Here is a 23,929-nt window from a genome sequence, read left to right as displayed (position 1 = left end):
GAAAGTTCGAAGCTCAGAAAAAGCATAAAGCCAGGGAGCGCACAGGGTCTCATCCCTTTTTCTGTTCAGGAACTCAAGCCATGTGATCCTGACCACCATTAAACCATCTTTCCAAGCAGTCTCCATGTTTCCAGTGTCTTTTCCTCCACTTGGAACTGAACCCAGATGGATATTTCTTCCAACAGCGCCAAGGACCCCACAGCTCTCTACTCCTTGTAGACCGTAAGGGAGGTGGTCTTGACAGAAATATGGAAGGACGATTCCCAGGCAAAAAGAGCGGAAACATTCTTCAGGACCCAGGAAGCAAGATCATGTTTGGTGTCCCAAAGGTGTTTTTTTTCCAAAAGGCAACTGGACTTTGCTTTTCCTTGAAGAGCGTTCATTTCTCATCTAAGAAGCTTCTTCAGTTCCTAAGAAGAAGTTCCTTCGATGAAAAGTGAAACATCTTCAAAGGAAAACAAAGTCCAGTTGCCTTTTGAAAAAAACCACCTTTGGGACAACTATGGTTTAGATCAGGGGTCTCCATACTTGGCAACTTTAAGACTTGTGGACTTCAACTCCAAAGTAAAGCAAAGTAAAGCAAAGCTGGCTGAGGAATTCTGGGAGTTGAAGTCCACAAGTCTTAAAGTTTCCAAGGTTGGAGACCCCTGGTTTAGATGACTTGAGAGTCTCAATAATCAGAATAGAGCTGAAAGGGACCTTGAAGGTCTTCTAGTTCAACCCCCTGCTCCAGCAGGAGACACTATATCATTTCAGATGGATAGTCTCCAGTCTTTTCTTAAAAAGCACCAGTGACGAAGTACCTACAACTTCTGAAGGCAAGCTGTTCCGCTGGTTAATTGTCCTCACTGTTAGGAAATTTCTCTTTCACTCCGGGTTGCTTCTGTCCTTGATTAGTTTCCATCCATTATTTCTTGTCTTGCCTTCTGGTGCTTTGGATAATAAGTTGACCCCCCTCTTCTTTCTGGCAGCCCCTTAGATACAGGAACACTGCTATCTCCATAGATATAATTTTGGAGGTGATTCAGATTTAAAAAAAAAACAACCTCCCTGGTTTACTGAGGTATAAGAGGGATGGGACGTTCAGCCCCATCAGTTCTGTAAGATTCTATTATTCTGGGCAAATAATAATCTAGAGGGACATGGTGGCTGAGTGGCTAAGACTCTGAGCTTGTTGATCGAAAAGTCGGCAGCTCAGCGGTTCAAATCCCTAGTGCCGTGTAACAGGGTGAGCTCCCGTTACTTGTCCCAGTTTCTGCCAACCTAGCAGTTCAAAAGCACGTAAAAAATGCAAGTAGAAAAATAGGGACCACTTTGGTGGGAAGGTAACAGCGTTCCGTGCGCCTTTGGTGTTAAGTCATGCCGGCCACATAACCACGGAGACGTCTTTGGACAGCACTGGCTCTTCGGCTTTGAGATGAGACCGCCCCCTAGAATTGGGAACAACTAGCACATATGTGCGAGGGGAACCTTTACCCTTTTATTATTCTAGCCAGCCTACTTCCCTAAAATACAGTTCCGGTCTTCCTAGGGCAGGGGTCTCCAACCTTGGCAACTTTAAGACTTGTGGACTTCAACTCCCAGAATTCCTCAGCCAGCTTAATTCTGGGAGTTGAAGTCCACAAGTCTTAAAGTTGCTAAGGTTGGAGACCCCTGCCCTAGGGAGTTGATTTTGTAGTTTGATCTACCTTGTAGAGCTGACACTCCTTTTCCGAATGATCCCAACCCAACAGGAATCAAGTAGAGTAGGCATTGGCTACCACTAGGCCCAATGCCTCAAACACACTGATTTGACTTTATTGCTGACATTTTTCAAAACAAACAAAGGCAGCTGTGAGAGAAGGTCAAACTGACAAGACTCTCGACTAGCTTTTTCTTCCTGAAGAGAAGAATACTACCATTCTTTATTATTTTTATTTTTATTTTAGGCAATTTCCGAACAAGATTTGTCTGAGGTGAAAGAATGGAAAGTCGTTGCCCCAAGGGCATGATCCAAAGTATGTCTCACGGTTTGAAACCTTCAGAGAAATCAATACTTTCCCTTCAAGGTAGTGAAACTAACTGGTGCTTTCCCACAGTCGCTGCTATTTACCGGGCCATTTACTTCACCAACAAAAGACAATAGACGACATTCAGACCCCAATCCCCTTGCCCAAAGGCCTTCAAAAGCCCCCCCCCCAGGATGACAGGTAAAGTAATATCAGGGAAAGTCATCTCATTGACAGTCGCTATGTAAATTACAGAAGAAATTAATACTGCTTCAGGACAGGAAGGAAGGAAGGAGGGAGGGAGGGAGGGAGGGAAGGAAGGAAGGAAGGAAGGAAGGAGGAAGAGAGGGTGGGTGCGTGGAAGGAAGAAGATGGGAGGGAGGGAAGGAAGGAGGGAGGGAAGGAAGGAAGGAGGAAGGGTGGGTGGGTGGGTGGGTGGAAGGAAGAAGATGGGAGGAGGAAGGAAGGAGGAGGAAGGAAGGAAGGAAGGAGGAAGGGTGGGTGGGTGGGTGGGTGGGTGGGTGGGTGGAAGGAAGAAGATGGGAGGGAGGAAGGAAGGAGGAGGAAGGAAGGAAGAAGGAGGAAGGGTGGGTGGGTGGGTGGAAGGAAGAAGATGGGAGGGAGGAAGGAAGGAGGGAGGGAAGGAAGGAAGGAGGAATGGTGGGTAGGTGGGTGGAAGGAAGAAGATGGGAGGGAGGGAGGGAGGGAGGGAGGGAGGAAGGAAGGAAGGAAGGAAGGAAGGAAGGAAGGAAGGAAGGAAGGAAGGAAGGAAGGAAGGAAGGAGATGGGACGGAAGGAGGGAGGCAGGATGGAAGGAAGAAGGAGATGGGAGGGAGGGAGGGAGGGAGGGAGAGAGGAAGGAAGGAAGGAAGGAAGGAAGGAAGGAAGGAAGGAAGGAAGGAAGGAAGGAAGGAAGGAAGGAAGGAAGGAAAGAAGGAGATGAGAGGAAACCTAAAATTTTTGTTGCCAAATGAGGCCTTTGTTAACTGAGATCTGCCCCATTTTAAAATCTTTCTTGCCACATTTGTCAGGTGAATCACTGCAATTCTTAAATCAGTAACCTGATTGTTAAGTGAATCTGGCTACCCCATTGACTTTGCTTGTCAGAAGGTCTCCGAAGGTGATCACATCATCCGGGGGCACTGTAGCCTTCATAAATATGAGTCAGTTGCCAAGTTTCCATGTTTTAATTACGTGACCATGGGGGGGATGTTTCAATAGTGGGGTTCTTTTGCTTGAGAACTTTTCTTTTCCTTATTTGTGGCTGGGGCTCAAAATAAGGAAAGAAAAACTGACCATTTGTACACTAAGCATTAAAACAGCCTTCCTGCAGTGCTCAATGGTTGGAAACTAGTCAAGGAGCGAAGCAACCTAGAACTAAGGAGGAATTTCCTAACAGAACAGACCAGAGGTCTCCAACCTTGATAACTTTAAGACTTGTGGACTTCAACTCCCAGAATTCCTCAGCCAGCTTTCCTGGCTGAGGTATTCTGGGAGTTAAAGTCCACAAGTCTTAAAGTTGCCAAGGTTGGAGACCCCTGGGCTAGGCAGTCACTTATCTGAAATGGTATAAGTTCTCCTGCTTGAGCAAGGGGCTAGACTAGAAGACCTCCAAGGTCCCTTCCAGCTCTATTCTATTATTTCCTAAATATGAAAAATTGAGGAGGTAGATCAACTGATAAAAAAAGAGCGTTAAAAAAGAAGATTTAAACATTGCGAAGCCCCAAAACTACACCATAAATGTTCACTAAGGTACAAAGATCTAGAAGGGGAATTTCAAAGGGGGGGCCCTACAGATAGTCTTCAACCCCTCAAGGGGCCTCTGGTGGCGCAACAGGCTAATGCAGCCTATTATTAACAGCAACTGCTTGCAATATTGCAGGTTCAAGTCCCACCAGGCCCAAGGTTGACTCAGCCTTCCATCCTTTATAAGGTAGGTAAAATGAGGACCCAGATTGTTGGGGGCAATAAGTTGACTTTGTATATAGTATACAAATGGATGAAGACTATTGCTAACATAGTGTAAGCCGCCCTGAGTCTTCGGAGAAGGGCGGGATATAAATGCAAAAAAACAACAACCTTATAACCTTTCCTTTAGTGACCATTGGAAGTTACAACAGCACTGAAATCATTTCCCACCCTCTCCAGTTAGAGCCGAAGAAGCTTCTTGGATGAGAAGCGAAACCTTTTGTTGCGGGAGCTTCATCCCTGAAGGCTTTCAAGGGGAGACTGGACTGCCATTTGTCGGGGATGATAAAGTCTCCTGCTTGAGCAAGGGGTTGGACTAGATGACCTATAAGGTCCCTTCCAACTCCGTTAATCTATCTATCGATCTAATAATACTGGTAGGATAATGTTATGCTTGATGTATAAAAATTGAAATTGTCAAAGAAAACCACATACTCTTGAGGTTCAGTGATTGAAGGGGGGCAGGAGGCGGGGGGGGGGAGAAAGGAAGTGGCAATTGTTTTGTTAATATGAGTGTCTTTGATCAACAACACTGAGCTGTAATTATGGGAAAACAATCAAATCTCTATGTGGACTTTGCGCAGGACTCGTCCGACCACTTCTTTGTATTATAGCGAGACTGGTTTGGCAGCTTCAGCTCCAGTGAGCCTCCTTTCAGCTGTTGGGTTAAAGAAATGCAAACTGGAAGAGCAGGTCAGACCGAAATGCGAAGGGGAAAAAAAAAAAGAAAAAGAAAAAAAAATGGCTTATTGTCTGAGCAGATTTAGCCACACTTCTCCTTCTTATTATCTCTGCTGCATTTCCTAGCATGACTTCAAAGAGGGAGAAAGCTGCAGACATCCAGAAGGGAGAAGAAAAAGAAACGGAGGAAAACTGAGAGAGAGAAAAAGAGAGAGAGAGAAAACGGGACAAGAGGGAAGATTCGGAGGAAAAAAAGATGCAGCCGTTTGATGTGAGTCTTGCTAACTTGGTTTAGGGATGAATTTTACCCCGATCGCTTCCGGTATTGAACAGGGATTGTCTTTAGCATATGGTTGGCAGAGAAGGAGTTTTGGGGGAGCTTATTGCATAAATGTAAACTGGAAAAAAAATATTTGATGTGTGTGTATCCTGAAAAGCGGTTCCTTGAAATTTATTTATTTATTTTTTCATATTCCGGAGTTTGGGGAGATATCTATATGCCATAACTTGCGAACAGTTTTATAGGAGCCGTTTAGAAATCTTTGAGCCACTAGTAGTAAGCATCGGCTGGAATCATGAATAGTTATCGATGGTCTGGCTGAAAACAATGGATGGAAACTAATCCACGAGAGAAGCAACCTGGAATTAAGGAGAGACTTCCTATCAGTGAGAATAATTAACCTAAAGGAGCAGCTCGATGAAATCGTGGGCGCTTCATCGCTGGAGGATTTTAAGAAGAGACCGGACAGCCACCTGTTTGAAATGGTGTGAGGTCTCCTGTTTAAGCAGGGGGTTGGACTAGAAGACCTCCAAGGTCCCTTCCAGCTCTATTTTCTGACTGATAAATGCTATGCATAGGGTGATGTAAGCAGCCACCTATCTAGGGTTGTCTTCTCAATGTATCTGGAGGGACGGCATCGTTCCTGAATGTCCCACTACGAACCTCAGTTGAAAGTATCATTTTACCGCTTTCTACCAACCCAATCCTCATGTGAGCTGGAGAATAGCTTGGCTTGCTATTCTCTCAGGAAATAGATTAGGGGAAATAAAAGCACCTGACTTTTAATGTCCTTCGGTTAAAGACTACTTCAGCTTTAATTGCAATAATACTAGAGCAACTAATAGATTTAAACTTAATGTCAACCGCTTTAATCTAGATTGCAGAAAATATGACTTCTGTAACAGAATCATCAGTGCTTGGAACACTTTACCTGACTCTGTGGTCTCTTCCCATAATCCTAAAAGCTTTATCCAAAAACTTTCTACTATTGACCTCACCCCATTCCTAAGAGGACCATAAGGGGCGTGCATAAGCGCACAAACGTGCCTACCGTTCCTGTCCTATTGTTTTTCTTTTCTTCTTTCTATATATATGCTTATACCTCCTTATATTTACCCATATATGTTTATATACTATATAATCTTTTGTATGATTCCTACATATATTGTTGTGACAAAATAAATAAATAAATAAAATAATAAATTGATGCTCAGAACAATACAAGTTGGGATTAAAATAAACAGTAACAGAGTTGGAAGGGACCTTAGAGGTTATCTAGTCCAGGAGTCTCCAACCTTGGTCACTTTAAGACTTGTGGACTTCAACTCCCAGAGTCCCTCAGCCAGCAAAGCTGGCTAAGGAACTCTGGGAGTTGAAGTCCACAAGTCTTAAAGTGACCAAGATTGGAGACCCCTGATCTAGTCCAACCCCTGCTCACACAGGAGACCTGAACGAGGGTTTCGAATCACCGAACTACCAACCTTTCTGATCAATAAGCTCAGTGTCTTAGCCACTGAGCCACCTAGTCAGCTGTAATTAACATAGCATCATGGACTCTGAGGTTGTTATGCAAAGAGGTTGGCATTTTGTGCCACATAGTACAATTCATCTTAAGTTTGATCGGGCATCTTGTGACTTCAACCTCTACCCATTTTACGGGTTTGTATTTCAAACAGCGGGGAGGGAACAAACTCAGCAGTCAGATTGTGTTGCTTAAATGTAATGCAGGTAGCCCTCGATTGACGAGCGCAAAAGAGCACAAAATATACGTCGCTCGGTGAGCAATTTGCTAAGTGAGTTTTGCCCTGTTGAACGACCTTGCTTGCCACGGTTGTTAAGTGAATCGCTGCAGTTGTTAAGTTAGTGACACGGTTGTTAAGTGAATCTGACTTTCCCCAGAAGTGGGTCACGTGATTCCGGGACCCTGCAACTGTTATAAGTATGAGTCAGTTACCAAGTGTCTAAATTTTAATAGGGATGCTGTAATGGTCGGTGGTACATGTGAAGAAACGGTCATAACTTGCTTCTCTTCAGTGCCGTCGTAACTTTGAATGGTCACTAAATGGAGTGTTGTAAGTTGAGAACTGTTGTAGTCTTTGTACTTGGGTGAGCCAATGGACCCAAGCTCTATCCTTTAGCTTGGAGGTAACAGAATAACAGAGTTGGAAGGGACCTTGGAGGTCTTCTAGTCCAACCCCCTGCTCAAGCAGGAGATACCATTTCAGACAAATGGAGCAGTGGTGAAATGTGAAAATTGTTACTACCGGTTCTGTGGGTGTGGCTTGGTGGTGGTGGGGGTAAATGTTACTGGGTGGGCGTGGCCAACTTTTTTTTTTTTTACTTTTAAAAGTATTTTTTTTACAACCTCTTCGGCTTTTATAATAAATGCTTTTAAAAGGCTCTGGTGATTCCAGCTGAATTGCCTGATCGTCAGAAGCTTTTGCTGTTTTTTAAAAGCATTTTTTTTTTTTGCCTTTAAAAGAAAAAAAAGCCTCTGACGATCAGGCAGCTCAGCTGGGATCGCCAGAGGAGCCTTTTAAAAGCAGAAGGAAATATAAAAAGATGAAAAATGCTTTTAAAAGTTAAAAAAAAAAAACCTCTGATGATCACGTGGCTCAACTGGGCATGGGGTGGGCAGGGATTTTTGCTACCGGTTCTCCGAACCACCCGCTGCCATTGCTACCAGATCAGGCAATCCGATCCGAACCGGGAGCATTTCACCCCTGAAATGGAGCACCCACAACTTCTGGAGGCAAGGCATTCCACTGATTCATTGTTCTCACTGTCAGGAAATATCTCCTTAGGTTGGTTCTTGATTAGTTTCCATCAAATGCATTTCCAATGCAGGTATCTGCATTGTACCTTCAACCAGCTTCTTTGCTCGGATGGTATGGGAACTCCAATCTAAGTACATTTGGCAGATGTCAGATTAAGGGAAACTGAGATGTAGGAGTGTCTTCCGTCAAAAAGCTCAAGATGTTGGTCTTGAAGGTATCTCCGAAGCTCTGCCCATTTTTATGTACATCATGGGTGTGATGCCTAAACCGAACCAGGCAGAGCTTTGATCACAGTCTAGTGAAGAGAAGGACCAGGGAAGACATGATAGCAGTCTTCCAATATTTGAGGGGCTGCCACAGAGAGGAGAGGGTCAAGCTATTTTCTAAAGCAGGGGTCTCCAACCTTGGCAACTTTAAGACTTGTGGACTTCAACTCCCAGAATTCCTCAGCCAGCTTTTTCTGGCTGAGGAATTCTGGGAGTTGAAGTCCACAAGTCTTAAAGTTGCCAAGGTTGGAGACCCCTGTTCTAAAGCACCTGAAGGCCAGACAAGGAACAATGAATGGAAACTGATCGAGGAGAGATTCAACTTAAAAATAAGGAGAAATTTTCTGATAGCGAGAACAATCAACCAATGGAACAGAAGTTGCCTTCGGAAGTTGTGGGAGCTTCATCAACGGAGGCTTTCAAGAAGAGATTGGACTGCCATTGGTCAGAAATGGTGTTGGGTCTCCTGCTCGGATTGGGGGGTTGGACTAGATGACCTACAAGGTCCCTTCCAGCTCTGTTAATCTAATATAATCTAATCTAAATATCCCATAGCCATCACCTTGACTTTCCTTAACCACGTTCTCTGAATACCCCTACTTGAATGACTTTTCCAGTTGGGTCTTATTTTCGGGAAAATAGGGTAGGTGTACTGATGATGGACGCGGTGGCTGAGGGGCTAGGACATTGAGCTTGTTGATTGAAAGGTCGGCAGCTCAGCGGTTCAAATCTCTAGTGCTGCCGTGTAACAGGGTGAGCTCCCGTTACTTGTCCCAGCTTCTGCCAACCTAGCAGTTCGAAAGCACGTAAAAAATTCAAGTAGAAAAACAGGGACCACCTTTGGTGGGAAGGTAACAGCGTTCCGTGCGCCTTTGGCGTTGAATCATGCCAGCCACATGACCACGGAGACATCTTCAGACAGTGCTGACTCTTCGGTTTTGAAACGGAGATGAGCACCACCCCCTAGAGTCGGCAACGACTAGCACGTATGTGCGAGGGGAACCTTTACCTTCACTTTACTGATGATGTTACCTAGTTTGGTAATGAAAACCACCAAGCTCAGGGAGCACCAGGGACCCTTCATTTCAACTCTGAGCTACAAATATTCTCCTTTACTGGTATAATGTAGATGCCCTTGTCCCAGCCAGGGCACCTAGTCAACCTTTAGCAAATATCAAAAAGATTCCTTACGATTAGTCCATGGATTGGAGAATACCACAAAATTTCAGGACTACTGGCTAGAATGAGAATGACATTCCAGAAGGGATCAGTGGCGAGCCATGTCCACATGGTTGGCACGATCACGAAGAAAGCATTTCCATGACCTCATCAAAAGCGAACCCAGTTCTAAAGAAGCTTACGCTACGCACAGGTTGTCTGGATGAAAGGCAAGACAAAGGCAGTCCTAAAAACTGCAAAACAACAACAGCAACAACAACAACAACACACCCCTCTATGAAATCATGGAAGACACATTAGTGTAACAGTGGGTAAATGAGAAGGTGATGACAAGGGGTGAATGGACTGAATCACCTGATCCGGTAGCAATGGCGGCGGGTGGTTCGGAGAACCGGTAGCAAAAATCCCTGAGTCCCACCCCCCACCCCATTGCCCAGCTGAACTGCGCAATCATCAGTTGTTTTTTTACTTTTAAAAGCGTTTTTTCTTCGGCCGAAAAAAACGCTTTTAAAAGTTAAAAAAAAAAAAGCTCTAATGATCGTGCGGCTCAGCTGGAATCGTCAGAGCCTTTTAAAAGCATTTTTTTCTACAACCTCTTTGGCTGAAGAGGTTGTAGAAAAAATACTTTTAAAAGAAAAAAAAAGTTGGCCATGCCCACCTAGTCACATTACCACCACCCCATCAAGCCACACCCACAGAACCGGCAGTAACAAATTTTACATTTCACTACTGGTGATGACCATATACTCAAAAGAGAAAGAAGAAAGAACTTTGTGGGTGGGGGAGCCACTGGAAGTCAAATCTTTCTTATCTCACTTCCATTGTAAACAGCTCAGAGTTTCTGGAAGTCAGGCAGGGTATTTATTTAATACATTGTTACTATGGTTGGTCTTGCAGTCAGTCAGGTGTTCAGACTGGGATTTGGCATTTTTATCCACCTATCGGGTACTTCCCAAGGACCTTGGATAGCAGATGGGGAGATCTGATGGTGTTGAAATGTTCATACCGAAATGTAAGTTGTTCCCAGCGCAGCTGCCTTTTGTAATTGACTGATGGGGATTTAGAATAGAACAGAATAACAGAGTTGGAAGGGACTTGGAGGTCTTCTAATCCAACACCCTATACCATTTCAGACAAATGGTTGTCCAGTCTCTTCTTAAAAACTTCCAGTGTTGGAGCATTCACAATTTCTGGAGGCAAGTTATTCCACTGATTAATTGTTCTCATTGTCAGGAAATTTCTCCTTAGTTCCAGGTTGCTTCTCTCCTTGATTAGTTTTCATCCGTTGTTTCTTGTCCTGCCCTCAGGTGTTTTGGAGAATAGCTTGACTTCTTCTTCTTTGTGGCAGCCCCTGAGATATTAGAACACTGCTATCATGTCTCCCCTGGTCCTTCTTTTCATCAGACTAGACATACCTAATTCCAGCAACCGTTCTTTATATGTTTTAGCCTCCAGTCCCCTAATCATCTTTGTTACCATTTTTTATCGGTGCCAATGGTGTTCAAGTGGCATTCGAATTATTTTGGGATTGCACCCAAAGCGCTTATTTATTTAGAATTTTTTTTAGAATTTATAGAATTCATTGGCCAAGTGTGATTGGACACACAAGGAATTTGTCTTGGTGCATACGCTCTCAATGTACATAAAAGAAAAAATACCTTCATCAAGGTACAACATTTACAAGACAAATGATGGTCATAGGGTACAATTTAACCCTTAATGATAGCAACAAAAAGTTACAGTCATACAGTCATAAGTGGAAAGAGATTGGTGATGGAAACGACGAGAAGATTAATAGTAGTGCAGATTTAGTAAATAGTCTGACAGTGTTGAGGGAATTATTTGTTTAGCAGAGGGATGGCCTTCGGGAAAAAACTGTTCTTGTGTCTAGTTGTTCTGGTGTGCAGGGCTCTATAGCGTCGTTTTGAGGGTAGGAGTTGAAACAGTTTATGTCCAGGATGTGAGGGGTCTGTAAATATTTTCACGGCCCTCTTCTTGATTCGTGCAGTATACAGGTCCTCAATGGAAGGCAGGTTGGTAGCCATTATTTTTTCTGCAGTTCTAATTATCCTCTGAAGTCTGTGTCTTTCTTGTTGGGTTGCAGAACCAAACCAGACAGTTATAGAGGTGCATATGAAAGACTCAATAATTCCTCTGTAGAACTTATTAATATATAGAATTATTACTATTGTTACTATCTTTGCTTTCTTTTGTCTTTCCCTGTCTTTCTATTTCTCTCTATATAAATATTTCTATTTCTATTTCAAATGCAAACCTTTGTATTTTGGAATCTTCTCCAGTTTTTTCCTTTCTACAGTATTCTGCTGTCTCCAGGTACTGCCACGTCCACTATTCAGATTTCATTGTCTTTCTTATCAACAGTTGTTAAGTCCAGAGTGTTACGTGACAGGTGCCTGTCTATTTGAATTCTAAAGTCCCAGAGCACTTTGGCTTCTTCGTTGCCTATGACTTTCTCTATTATTATGAACATCTGTTTACAATGTAAACAGACCTTTCGCCGGGAATTAAAAACTCACTTATTTATTCAAGCGGGATTGGACTGATTTTTTAAATTCTAAATTTTAATGTTTTAATCTTTTGTAATTTTATATGGGGTATTTTAGGTTAGGTCAATCTGACGGTTTTAATTCGGCCATTATGGAATAGGTATTTTAAATTGATATTTTAACTTTGTATACTTGCTGTTTTTATTTTTGGCTGTACACCGCCCTGAGTCCTTCGGGAGAAGGGCGGTATAAAAATTTAAATAAATAAATAAATAAATAAAGTTGCAGCTGCCAGTCCCTTAGCTAATGTTGGCTTTCATATGCTTCGTAGTTTTTTTCCAAGAAGCTAAGCTGTCGTAATGTATTGGTGTAGTATATGTAACGATCCAAGAAGTGTTCTATGGGTCACCAATAATTAAATTCACAGTCAAAGACTGTTGAAAATGTAATAATTCGAATCCTAACCAAGGGCCTAGGAACTATGTAAATTGCTTATGTGGATAGAGGCAATTCCAAGCAGGATTTTTTTTTTCTTGTAAAATTAGGGGGTCCAGGTCTAATAAATTAAAAAATATTGAAATTATTAAGGGATCCCAAAGGTGCTTTTTCAAAAGGCAACTGGATTTTGTTTTTCCTAAAAGACGTTTCATTTCTCATCCAAGAAGCTTCTTCACTTCTGAACTGAAGGAGCTTCTTAGATTAGAAGCGAAACGTCTTCAAGGAAAAGCAAAGAAAGTCCAGTTGCTTTTTGTAAAAGCACTTTTGGGACAACCATGACCTGAATGACTGAGAATCTCCTTGGACAAATAACAAGGGACTTTGATAGATAATGCTTCAAGGGCTCCAGTCATGATTGGCGTAACAGTGGGTTTCTTTTTCCTAAGCATTTAACTTCAATCTGCAAGTCTGAATATTTCATACTATTTTTGGATTGCTTTGTTATTATTGTAAGTAATAATACCACAACCGTCATAAATATGAGTTCTGTTGCCAAGTGTTCAAATTTTGACCATGTGACCATGGCAGGCTGGCTTTCACTTACCTTTGCTTTGTGCATGCACGCTTCATGCACGTGCATGTGCCCAGCCTCAAAAATGTGCCTAAATATCACGACTTGGAGCCGGGACAGGTGGGCGGGGCAGGATCCACCCGCAATCGCCGCTACCAATTTGCCCAAACCGGTACCACCTCTGGACCATGGAGATGCTGCAACGGTCCTAAGTGTGAAAAGCAATCTTCCATGTCGTTTTAACTGTCACTAAATGAACTATCGTAAGTCAAGGAATACCTGTAATTCTAATGCAACCTCTCTCGTGCCAAACTCTCGGTGTTTATTGGACCTTAATTTCAGATTCAGACGCAACCGGTTATTCCACCGGCGCTGTGTTAACACAGGATGAATGCTTGAGAGAGGAAGAGGTATTGGGTTTTGTTGAAATGTGTTTACTTTGAATTTAAGACCGGCCATGCAACTTTGCTCCAGCATGCATTCTCGGATATCGCGAAGGCCAACATCGTTCTAGTGCTAGAGGCAGTGCAGAGCAATAGCGACAGAGGGGTGGGGACCCAGAATCAGTTAGTCTCTGTTTTACTTGCTTGGTGAGTTGATGCTAAAAGATGCCTTTAGCAATCACGCTTAGACTTATATGCCGCTTCACGGTGCTTTTACAGCCCTCTCTAACAGTGCTTTTACAGAGTTAGCCTATCGCCCCCAATAATCTGAGTCCTCATGTTACAGACCTCAGAAGGATGGAAGGATGGGTATACCTGGAGCCAGTCGGACTCAAACTCCTGGCAGTGGGCAGAGTTAGCTGCAATACTGCATTCTAACCACTGTGCCACCATGGAATGGGATGGGGTGGGGTGGAGTGGGATGGGATGGGATGGGATGGAATGGAATGGAATAGAATAGAATAGAATAGAATAGAATAGAATAGAATAGAATAGAATAGAATAGAATAGGCATTTAGGCTTATATACCACTTCATAGTGCTTTTACAGCCCTCTCTAAGCAGTTTACAGAGTCAGCATCTTGCCCCCAACAATCTGGATCCTCATTTTACTGACCTTGGAAAGATGGAAGGCTGAATCAACCTTGAGCCAGTCAAAATCAAACTCCTGACAGTAGGCAGAGTTAGCCTGCAATACTACATTCTAACCGCTGTCCCACCACAGCTCATGCATCATTTTCTCTCCTATCTTCCATCATTTTCCCTTGCTTTCTAAAATCTAAAAATATGAGTTCAACTCTTTGTCTACAGGGGTGTAGCTCCCACTATTCCTTTGGAGGAAAGGACCACTAGGTAACATCTAACAAAACACTCTGCAGCCTTCACTACAGCTCATCTTACCGACCTCGGAAGAAGGGAAGGCTGAGTCAACCTTGAACCGATCAAGATCGAACCGCTGGCAGTCGGCAGAGTTAGCCTGCAATACTGCATTCTAACCACTGCACCACCAGGGCTCTTATATCCTACCTTGGTGAAATATGTATCTGCTTGAGCTGACCAGAGATGGGAGAGTGGCAGACTGCATTCAGCATGCAAATAGTCCTTGACTTACAACTATTTGTTTAGTGACAGCTGCACAGTAAAAAGTAACTGTTGACCGTTTTTCACATGCCTTTTGCAGCATCCCCACGGTCACGTGATCAAAATTCAGATCATAAATATCAACTGGTTCGTATTTATGATGGTTACAGTGTTCCAGGGTCATAAGATCAGAGGTGGGTTTCAGCAGGTTCTGACCAGTTCTAAAGAACTGGAAGCGGAAATTTTGAGTACTTCGGAGAACCAGTAGTAAAAATTCTGACTGGCCCCGCCCCCATCTATTCTCTGCCTCCCAAGTCCCAGCTGATCGGGAGGAAATGGGGATTTTGCAGTAACCTTACCCTGCCACACCCACCAAGCCACACCCACCAAGCCATGCCACGCCCACCATGCCACACCTACAGAACCGGTAGTAAAAAAGTTTGAAACCCACCACTGCATAAGATCCCCCTTTTTGCGACCTTCTGATGAGCAAAATCAATGAGGAAGACAGATTCACTCAACCACTGTATTATTTATTATCTTGTGAGTTGGGATTCGCCATCCCAGGACTGCGGGCAGCAGAACCAGAAACACCGGAGTTCGTAGCATCTCTATTTGCATTGTTGGAGAACAGGATTGTTTGAGGCAAATGTCGTTCTGTTCTGTTCTTTCTTTCCTGGTTAGAGAAAAGTCCAGCCGGTTTCACCACCCTTGTTCCACCGGTATCCTACTTCTGGGAATGAATCTGGAAAATCTCATTTTGTCTCGGGAAATGGAGTTGTTTTCACTTAATTCCTTAGAATGGTGATTCTCAGCTTTGGTGACTTTAAGGTAGGTAGACTTCAACTCCCAGAATTCCCCAGCCAGCTATGCTATGCTGGGGAATTCTGGGAGTTGAAGTTCACAAGTCTTAAAGTTGCTAAGGTTGGCCTCCCATGCTCTATAACCAGGGGTGGGATTCAAAAATTTTAGCAACCGCTTTTCTGCCCGACTGTCAAACTTGCGTCCCACGGGCCGAATGCATCGTATGCTGGCCATGCCCACACCATGGTGTAGCGAAGGGGGAAAAGTCGTGATGACAATGTGAGTTTGACATCCCTGCTCTAGGGTAAAAAGTTGAAAAAGGCTGCTTTATACTCTAGCTCTTCAAATTTGGAAACCTAAAGGCTTCCCCAGCCAGCCAAGTTTGCAGAATTCTGGAAGTTGACGTCCACAAGTCTTTAACTTGTGGTTGCCAATTTTGGAGACCCCCCCGGCTCTCCAAATTGCTCAATTGTTCTAACTGTCAATAATTTTTTCCCCCTGAGTTTTAGGTTGCTTCTCTTCTTGATTGGTTTCCATGCATTGCTTCTTGTCCTGCCTTTAGGTGCTTTGGAGAATAACTGGACTCCCTATTCTTTGTGGCAGACACTCAGATATTGGAACACTGTCATCATGTCTCTCCTAGTCCTTCTTTTCATCAGACTAGACATACCCAATTCCTGCAACCGTTCATCATACGTTTTAGCCCGGGATGGGTTTTACTTACCTTTGCTTCTGCACATGCGTAGATCATATTTGATGACGTCTGGGTGAGTGGGCGGAGCCTTCCACTGCTACTCTACTGGTTCGCCCGAACCAGTGCTAACCAGTAGCAACCCACCACTGGTTTTAGCCTCCAGGCCCCTAATCATTTTTGTTGCTCTTCCCTGCACTCTTTCTAGACTCTCAATATCTTTTTATAACATGGCAACCAAAACTGGATGCAATATTCCAAGTGCAGTCTTACCAAGGCATTAATAAAGTAGAACTAATACTTCACATAATCTACACTTCTCTTAATGCAGCTTTGAACAGTTGCTAAGCAACTGGTCATTAAGTGAGACTACCTGTATTAGGTATTGCCCCCCCCAAAAAATATCTATGGGTGTAACCACAGAATCACTAGGATTCAGCACCTACTTTGTTTGATTCCAAATATTCAGAGTGGGACAGTATGCATAGTACAGTAGTGGCCAAAATTGTGGAAACCTTTTGGGGAAAATGTATTTTTGAGGTTTGATGGCTAATAACACCACTTTTTTTGGAGGGGAGTTTCAAGATAATCCTATTCCACTGCTGGAATGGCCTTGGAATAGCCCAAACCTTAACCCAATTGAAAATCTATGGAGCCGACCAGTGGTGGGATTCAAGTAATATAACAACCAGTTCTCTGCCCTAATGATTTCTTCCAATAACCAGTTTGGTAAACTGCTCAGAAAGTTAACAACCGGTTCTGCCGAAGTGGTGCGAACTGGCTGAATCCCACCACTGGAGCCGACTAAAGAAACTTGTTAGTCAGAAGCGATCCAGCAATAAAACCCAGTTAATAGAAGCAATCATTCAATCTTGGTTTCATTTATAACAGCTGTAAAACTAAAAGACTTGGTTCACCCATGGGAAGACCTTGTAAGGCCGTAATTCATGCTAAAGGTTACCCAACTAAGTGCTAACTGAGGTGATAATTTTTGTATATCTTGTTTTTTCTATGGTGATAATTCTTGTATCTCTCGTTTTTTCTACGTGTTTCACTTTTCTTCTTTATACTGTAACTGCTATTCTAATGGCAAATCCTTCATAAAAGTGATTGCATTACATTCTTCATTAAATTATCTTTCCATTGATATATAATTGTATGGTACTACTTCAAAAAAAAAAGTGGTGTTATTAGCTAGTTTTAGAAAATACACTTTTCCCAAAAAGGTTTCCACAATTTTGGCCACTACTGTAACTTTAATCGACTTTGAGAGCTTCCACGACAGCATTCTGAGGTAACAATTCAGTCAGGCTCACTTGCTCAGGCTGAATGGAAATTGGAAAGCCAAGAATACCAGTCACAAGCTGGTTTATGATTCAGGAACAGATGCCATGTGTCCCGACTAAAAACAGTACTGTACTTCCGCCAGCATTCCTGGGCCGGCTTTCATCTTGAGATTGTCCTAATCTGACCTTAGTGGCCTATGCAAAGTTTGACAAGCCAGATGGAGCAAGAGAGTAACACGAGCAGAGAACTCCGAGTGCAGAGAACAGATTTGCCATCGCTTAGAAATTCCGATTTAGTATTCAGGCTTTGCAGAGTGGAGATACTTCGTGAAACATCTGGTGGCGATCCGTGGATTGCTCTGGCTGCCTGGAGATTTGCAGGAAAGATGTACGGGTGTGTACGGTTTATTAGAAGCTGATGTTTGACACTATTCCAGTTGTGCTACGATTAGAGGTGGACAAGGCTGTTGTTTCCTTGCATTATTCAACTGAGCTTGGCAGAGGGTCCTTCTGTAAATTTCCAGAGATTCTGGAATAGTGGTGCTTTGAAAGACTGACATTTTCTTTAAACTTCTCTTCTCTTCTCTTCTCTTCCCTTCCCTTCCCTTCGTTCCCTTCCCTTCTCTCCTCTCCTCTTCTCTCCTCTCCTCCCCCCTCCCCTCCCCTCCTCTCCTCTCCTCCCTTCTTCCCTTCCCTTCCCTTCTCCTCTCCTCTCCCCTCCCCTCCTCTCCTCTCCTCTCCTCTCTTCACTTTCCTTCCCTTCCCTTCTCTTCCCTTCTCCTCTCCTCTCCTCTCCTCTTTTGGGCTCAATTGTGGTCATAACTCAGGGACTACCCGTAGCTAATTTCACATTTTGAGGAGCAGAAGTCCTCCAGTCATGCTGATATGCTTTGAAAATGTGTTGCTTTCTGGCTGTCTATAGGAATGTTTCTCAGCTAACGATCTTTCTTCTGTAGCCATTAGGCATGGCTGCCAAAAAATTTAAAACAATTTCCATTATGATGTTCTGTGCAATTCTTAAAGTTAGGCTAACAAAGTTAGAATAACACAGTTGGAAGGAACACTGGAGGTTTTCTAGTCCAACCCCTGCTCGAACAGAAGACCCTATACTATTTCAGACAAATGGCTGTCCAATCTCTTCTTAAAACCCTCCAGTATTGGAGCACCCACAACTTCTGGAGGCAACTTGTTCCACTGGTTTATTGTTCTCACTGTCAGGAAATTTCTCCTTAGTTCTAAGTTGCTTCTCCCTTTGATTAGTTTTCATCCATTGCTTCTTGTCCTGCCTTCAGGTGCTTTGGAGAGTAGGTTGACCCCCTCTTCTTTGTGACAATCCCTGAAATATTGGAACACTGCTATCATGTCACCCCTGGTCCAGTGGTGAGTTTCAAAAATTTTTACTACTGGTTCTGTGGGTATGGCTTGGTGGGCGTGGCATGGCTTGGTGGGCGTGGCATGGCTTGGTGGCATGGCTTGGTGGGCGTGGCATGGGAAGGATACTGTAAAATCTTCATTCCCACCCCACTCCAGGGAAAGGATACTGTTAAAATCTCCATTCCCTCCTCAATCCAAGGGAAGGTTATTGTAAAATCCCCATTTCATCCCAGTCAGCTGGGACTCGGAAGGCAGAGAATAGATGGGGGTGGGGCCAGTCAGAATTTTTACTACCTGGGAACATTTCACTCCCACTAGGGATGAGTGAGAATGTCACTGGTTCTTTAAAATAAGCAAAATGGGAAAATCTGTTCAGGAATCCAATGGAATCGGAGCAGTGATGGGTTTCAAAAAAAATTACTACCAGTTCTGTGGGTGTGGCTTGGTGTGGCTTGATGGGTATGACATGGCTTGGTGGGCATGGATTGGTGGGCGTGGCAGGGGAAGGCTACTGTAAAATCTCCATCCCCACCCCAATCCAGGGAAAGGTTACTGCAAAATCCCCATTGCCTCCTGATCAGCTGGGACTCGGAAGGCAGAGAATAGATGGGGGCGGGGCCAGTCAGAATTTTTACTACCTGTTCTCCAAACTACTCAAAATTTCTACTACCAGTTCTCCAGAACTGCTCAGAACCTGCTGAAACCCGCCTCTGCCCTGGTCCTTCTTTTCATTAATCTTTCTAGTCATACCCAATTCCAGCAACCGTTCTTTATATGTTTTAGCCTCCAGCACCCTAATCATCTTTGTTGCTCTTCTCTGCACACTAGCACCTCTGTATATTTTATCCAACCATTCTCTCCATAACGTCGCACCTCATCTCTTTCTAAAGTCAGGGAAATCTGTCTTGGCAAATTAGCAGCCAAAGGAACTTTCCCAGTTTAATAAACCCACAGATTTCTTTTTAACTTCCTTTACTCGTGGAGTTACCAAGCCTGCATTCCAACTACAGGTATTTAATGCAATTTGAGCTTCCTGGAAAGATTTACTCTCCTGAAAGCTTTTCCCATCAAATTCAGTTGTGGGTCTTGAATGGAGTTGGCAAAACCTCAAACTAGTATAATAAAACTTCTGGAAACTCCTTAGGGAAATGAGACACTATTCATGGTCACGATAAATTAAGACTGATAGCTAAAGCACATCTGCCGAATGCAGTAATTGCCCGTGACAGGTTAGGTAATTTAGAACATAATCTATTTTCTTCCTTCAGCTTCCTACAATTGATTTGGGGCTTTGAAAAATGCTATAAGGTCCTCACCTATGGTGAATAACAATAATTCTCCAGGGGAACAAGGCAATAAGCTTTATAGGTATATTTTAAGAAAATTAGCTCTGCCAATCAGATGTGTTATGTTTTATTTCCTATTAATAAAATTTAATTAATTTATTTCCTTTAAAACATAAAGCTGGACATAAAATATTCTATAAACCAAGCAAAATCATACTCATAGAGAAACATGTTGCGGTCCGCCAGCAACCTGCAGAGTTGGCAGCAGAGCTGGACAGTGAGGAAGCTGGGGAGGAACATGGGCCAGTCCTGGAATCTGGGGAAGGCTCAGATGAGGCAGAGAGAGTGTAGAGAGGGGGCCAGGGCCATCTGGGAGTTATGTGCTGACTCCGGAGCCTCCAGAGTCTGACGTCAGCGAGGCAGAGGAACAGGGGGAGCCTGTTCCCAATGCACACATGCACAGAGCTGCCAGAAGGCAAGAACAGTTAAGACAAAAGGGGTGACTCAGGAGTAAGGCTTGGAGATGACTGGCCTCTCCCATAAGACATAAAGGTGGAGCAAAGGGGCATGAGCCTTTGTAGGAAGCAACTTTGTTCATTTGGTCAGTTTAAATTCTGAAGCTTCGTTTTGACTCTGTGCTCCGTGTGGCCTTGCCAAGCTAATTGCCAATTTAGGTCTTCGGCAGCATATCAAGGGAAATAAAGGTGGATGCTTATCAGACTTATCCCAAAGGACTCTGGCAGACTTCTGTCTTTACAAACTATTTGTGACTCATTACAGGCTGTGAATGAACAGAATTCATAGTCGTTGAAATAAAAAGAGGGGGTTTGGGATTAATTGTGTGCCTTTTACTGTCTCAGGAAGCCTAGAACAATGTCAGAACAAAACATTACTTATATCAGTGGTCACCAGCCGGTGGTCCATGGACCACTGGTGGTCCACAAGAAAATGTTGGTGGTCCACAGACAAATTATTTGCATTTTTTATATTGTACTAAATCAAGTGTCCTCAAACTACGGCCCCTAGGACAGATACATGCAATGAACATTTGTGTTGCTGCAGAGAGTCTTCTCCTTCAGGGTCTTTTTATGTGGGTCAGAGGAGGGCCGAAATTCTGACTTGGGGCCTGCTTCAGCTTTCTGGTGCAGGGCTTTGGATGAAGGCTGGAGGGAAGTGTGGCTGGTGGTGAAGAGTTGGAGGGCCTTGTTGCAGTGGGACTGCATCATGGCCTGGAACTGGCTGACCATCTCAGTCCGCTGAGCCTCCAGGCGCTGGTACCTGACCTCACACTCCCGCAGGTCTTCCCTCTACTTGGAAAACTATGCTCGTAGTCCTCAGTGAGGTGCTTCCGCTGACCCTTCTTCTCGGTCAGATCCAATTTGAACTGAGCCAGCTGTTTTGCCAACTCTTTCTCGTGGTGGCTGCTTAGCTCCAACAACTGCTTCCTGTTGGGGCCCTAAGGAGCCCAGGCAGGCAAGCGAGGAGGGGCTGAGAGGGGAGGAGTGAGTAGAGGCTGGCGAGGTGCCCAATATGAGTGACATTGAGTTGGCCATGCCCACCCAGTCACATGACCATCTAGCCACACCTACCCAGCCGGTCATTAGGCAGATCATATTAGTGGTCCGTGGGATTTAAAATTATGAATTTAGTGGTCCCTGAGATCCAAAATGTTGGTGACCCCTGACTTATATTATACGCAGAAAACTGCTTCTAGACTACATTATCAAATACTAGCAAAGACATATATACGATATATAAATATGATCAAATAAATAAATATAGAAGTGCTTTACAGCCTTCTATAAGCAGTTTATAGAGTCAGCATATTGCCCCCAAGAATCTGGGTCTTCATTTTGCCGACCTCGAAAGGATGGAAGGCTAAGTCAATCTTGAGCTAGCCAAGATCAAACTCCAGACTTTGGGCAGAGTTAGCCTGCAATACTGTATTCTAACCACTGCGCCATCCAGCTCTTTTATTATATTATCAATACTATCTTATCAGAGTTCTTAAACCACTTGGGAACAGAATGTAGTCCAATCAATGTTCATCTCTAAGACAATGGCTAGAGCAGGGGTGTTAAACCCTATTTCATTGAGGGCCGCATCAGGGCTGTGGTTGACTTCGGGGGGCCAGGGAGGCATGGCTGACTGGGTGGGCGTGGCCAACTGGGTGGGTGTGGCCAACTGGGTGGGCGTGGCCATCTTGATGCCACTCCTCAAACTACTGGCACATTTCCTCTTCACATTGGGTAGACTAGGCCGAAACCATGCTGGCTTGATCTTTCCTTTTCACACTGGGTATAACAGGATGGCTCCGCGGACCGGATCCGGGCCTTGAGTTTGACACCTCTGGACTAGAATATTTAGGCAAAGAAGTGGAAGAACTTGGAGTGATGACAAGGAAGACAATCCGGCCATTAAACACTCGGCTAGCTCCATTCAGTTGCCCAGACTCCACCTTGCAAGGGATTATGGCAGTGGTGAAATCCAAAAAAAAATTGCTACCGGTTCTGTGGGCATGGCAGGGGAATGATACTGCAAAATCTCCATTCCCACCCCATTCCAGGGGAAGGATACTTCAAAATCCCCATTCCATCCCCACTCCTGGGGGAAAGATATTGCAAAATCCCCATTCCCACCCCACTCTGGGGCCAGCCAGAGGTGATATTTGCCGGTTCTCCGAACTACTCAAAATTTCCGCTACCGGTTCTCCAGAACTTGTCAGAACCTGCTGGATTTCACCTCTGGATTAAGGGGTCTTGAAATGAAGATGATGATGAGTGGAAGAACTTGGAGGCGGATGTAAAAGAGGAATCAACAGTCTCTACATTGTCATAAGCAAACTAAGTCAATTCCCCCCCCAAATTCTTTTTACCCTTATTGAACTCCAAACAGGTGCTAACTATTCGCTGAGAAGATTCCTATGCATAAGCTGTTTAAAAATAAATCACTTTAATCGGGACCTTCATGTGCGAACCTGTTCTTTTGCACCTGACAAGCCTTTTTTCTAAAAACAAAAGGAGTGGTCCTTTGAATGCTTTGAATAAGCCAAGAAACGATTTGATTTTTGTCTAATTTTAAGCAAAGGTCAGCCGCTGCATTTTCGCTTTCTAAAATGCACGAATGATCAATCAACCCCATCTCCCAAGAAGATTAGGTCACCATCCAAACACTAGCTTCTTTCCTCCCAAGTCAATAATATAAATAGAATATGGAAAAAGATGAATTAATACCCCTGGTTTTGGCCTTCCATGACACCTCTAGACAACTATATCTTCCTAAATGCCGAAGGCGCATAGAACACTCTTCCCTTCCCACCAAAGTTGCTCCCTGTTTTTCTACTTGCATTTTTTATGTGCTTTCGAACTGCTAGGTTGGCAGAAGCTGGAACAAGTCACAGGAGCTCACCCCATTACGCGGCACTAGGGATTTGAACCGCTGAACTGCCGACCTTTCGATTGACAAGCTCAGCATCTTAGCTACTATAACAACAACAACAGAGTTGGAAGGAACCTTGGAGGCCTTCTAGTCCAACCCCCTGCCCAGGCCTACACCATCTCAGACAGATGGTTATCCAACATTTTCTTAAAAATTTCCAGTGTTGGAGCATTCACAACTTCTGCAGGCAAGTCGTTCCACTTATTAATTGTTCTAACTGTCAGGAAATTATCATGAGCCACCGTATCCCCATTCCTCCTTTAGGGAAATATAATAATCTGCCTTTTTAATATTTCTCAAAATATTTAATTCTTCCAGGAGAGTGGAGGTCTTCCCTCACCAGAAAGGGTTTTTTTTCTTTTCTTTTTTTTTCTTTTTGCATCTCTAATTTTTTTCCTCTTAGGCCAGAAGCTGAACGCTGGCAGAGGAAGGAAAACTGATTTGGAACCATCCAATCTGATTTCTTCCTCCCCACCTTGGATCCATCCATGGGATGATAGAAGGAACATGGCCACTGAAAATTTTGCGGAAATCTTGAACAGACTCAAGGAAACACACGAGAAAGAAGTCCAGGGTAAGAAATGGTGGGTGGGTGGGTGTGTAAAATAGGGCCTCCATACTTGCTTGATGATTGATTGGATGAATAGATTTGAGGCAGAGATGTTTAAAATGAAAGGATCAGGTGAAAAAGTGGATGAAGAGCAGAACGATGGCTGATTTTTGTAGAATTAGCTCTTTGTGACTGTGGCTTCCGTCAAAAGATCACCAGATTGTTTCTGAACTCTTCCAGGCCTGCAAACCAAACTGAATGAACTAACCAATGAGAAATGTCGGTGAGTAAAACAAATGCCATCTGTCGGACATGGGTTCTTG

At 43.8% G+C, this 23,929-nt stretch overlaps 1 protein-coding gene across 3 annotated transcripts in view; it reads left to right on the top strand.

The window, feature by feature from the left end:
* Window positions 1-4,661: 4,661 nt before the first annotated feature.
* The window catches only part of RBBP8NL (RBBP8 N-terminal like), a 56,702-nt gene continuing 37,434 nt past the window's right edge, over window positions 4,662-23,929 (top strand). For 2 of the 3 annotated variants that reach the window (XM_058177101.1, XM_058177103.1), the window contains exons 1-4: window positions 4,662-4,908; window positions 18,251-18,338; window positions 23,460-23,630; window positions 23,847-23,889. In XM_058177101.1, coding sequence (XP_058033084.1) covers window positions 23,564-23,630; window positions 23,847-23,889 — 110 coding nt within the window. In that variant the 5' untranslated portion in view covers window positions 4,662-4,908; window positions 18,251-18,338; window positions 23,460-23,563. The remainder of the gene's footprint in view (window positions 4,909-18,250; window positions 18,339-23,459; window positions 23,631-23,846; window positions 23,890-23,929) is intronic. The other variant, XM_058177102.1, reaches the window with a different exon arrangement.

Source organism: Ahaetulla prasina, chromosome 3, assembly GCF_028640845.1.
Source record: "Ahaetulla prasina isolate Xishuangbanna chromosome 3, ASM2864084v1, whole genome shotgun sequence".
Lineage (NCBI taxonomy): Eukaryota > Metazoa > Chordata > Lepidosauria > Squamata > Colubridae > Ahaetulla > Ahaetulla prasina.
The sequence above is the reverse complement of the archived record's forward strand: the minus strand, read 5'-3'. Positions and strand labels throughout refer to the sequence as shown.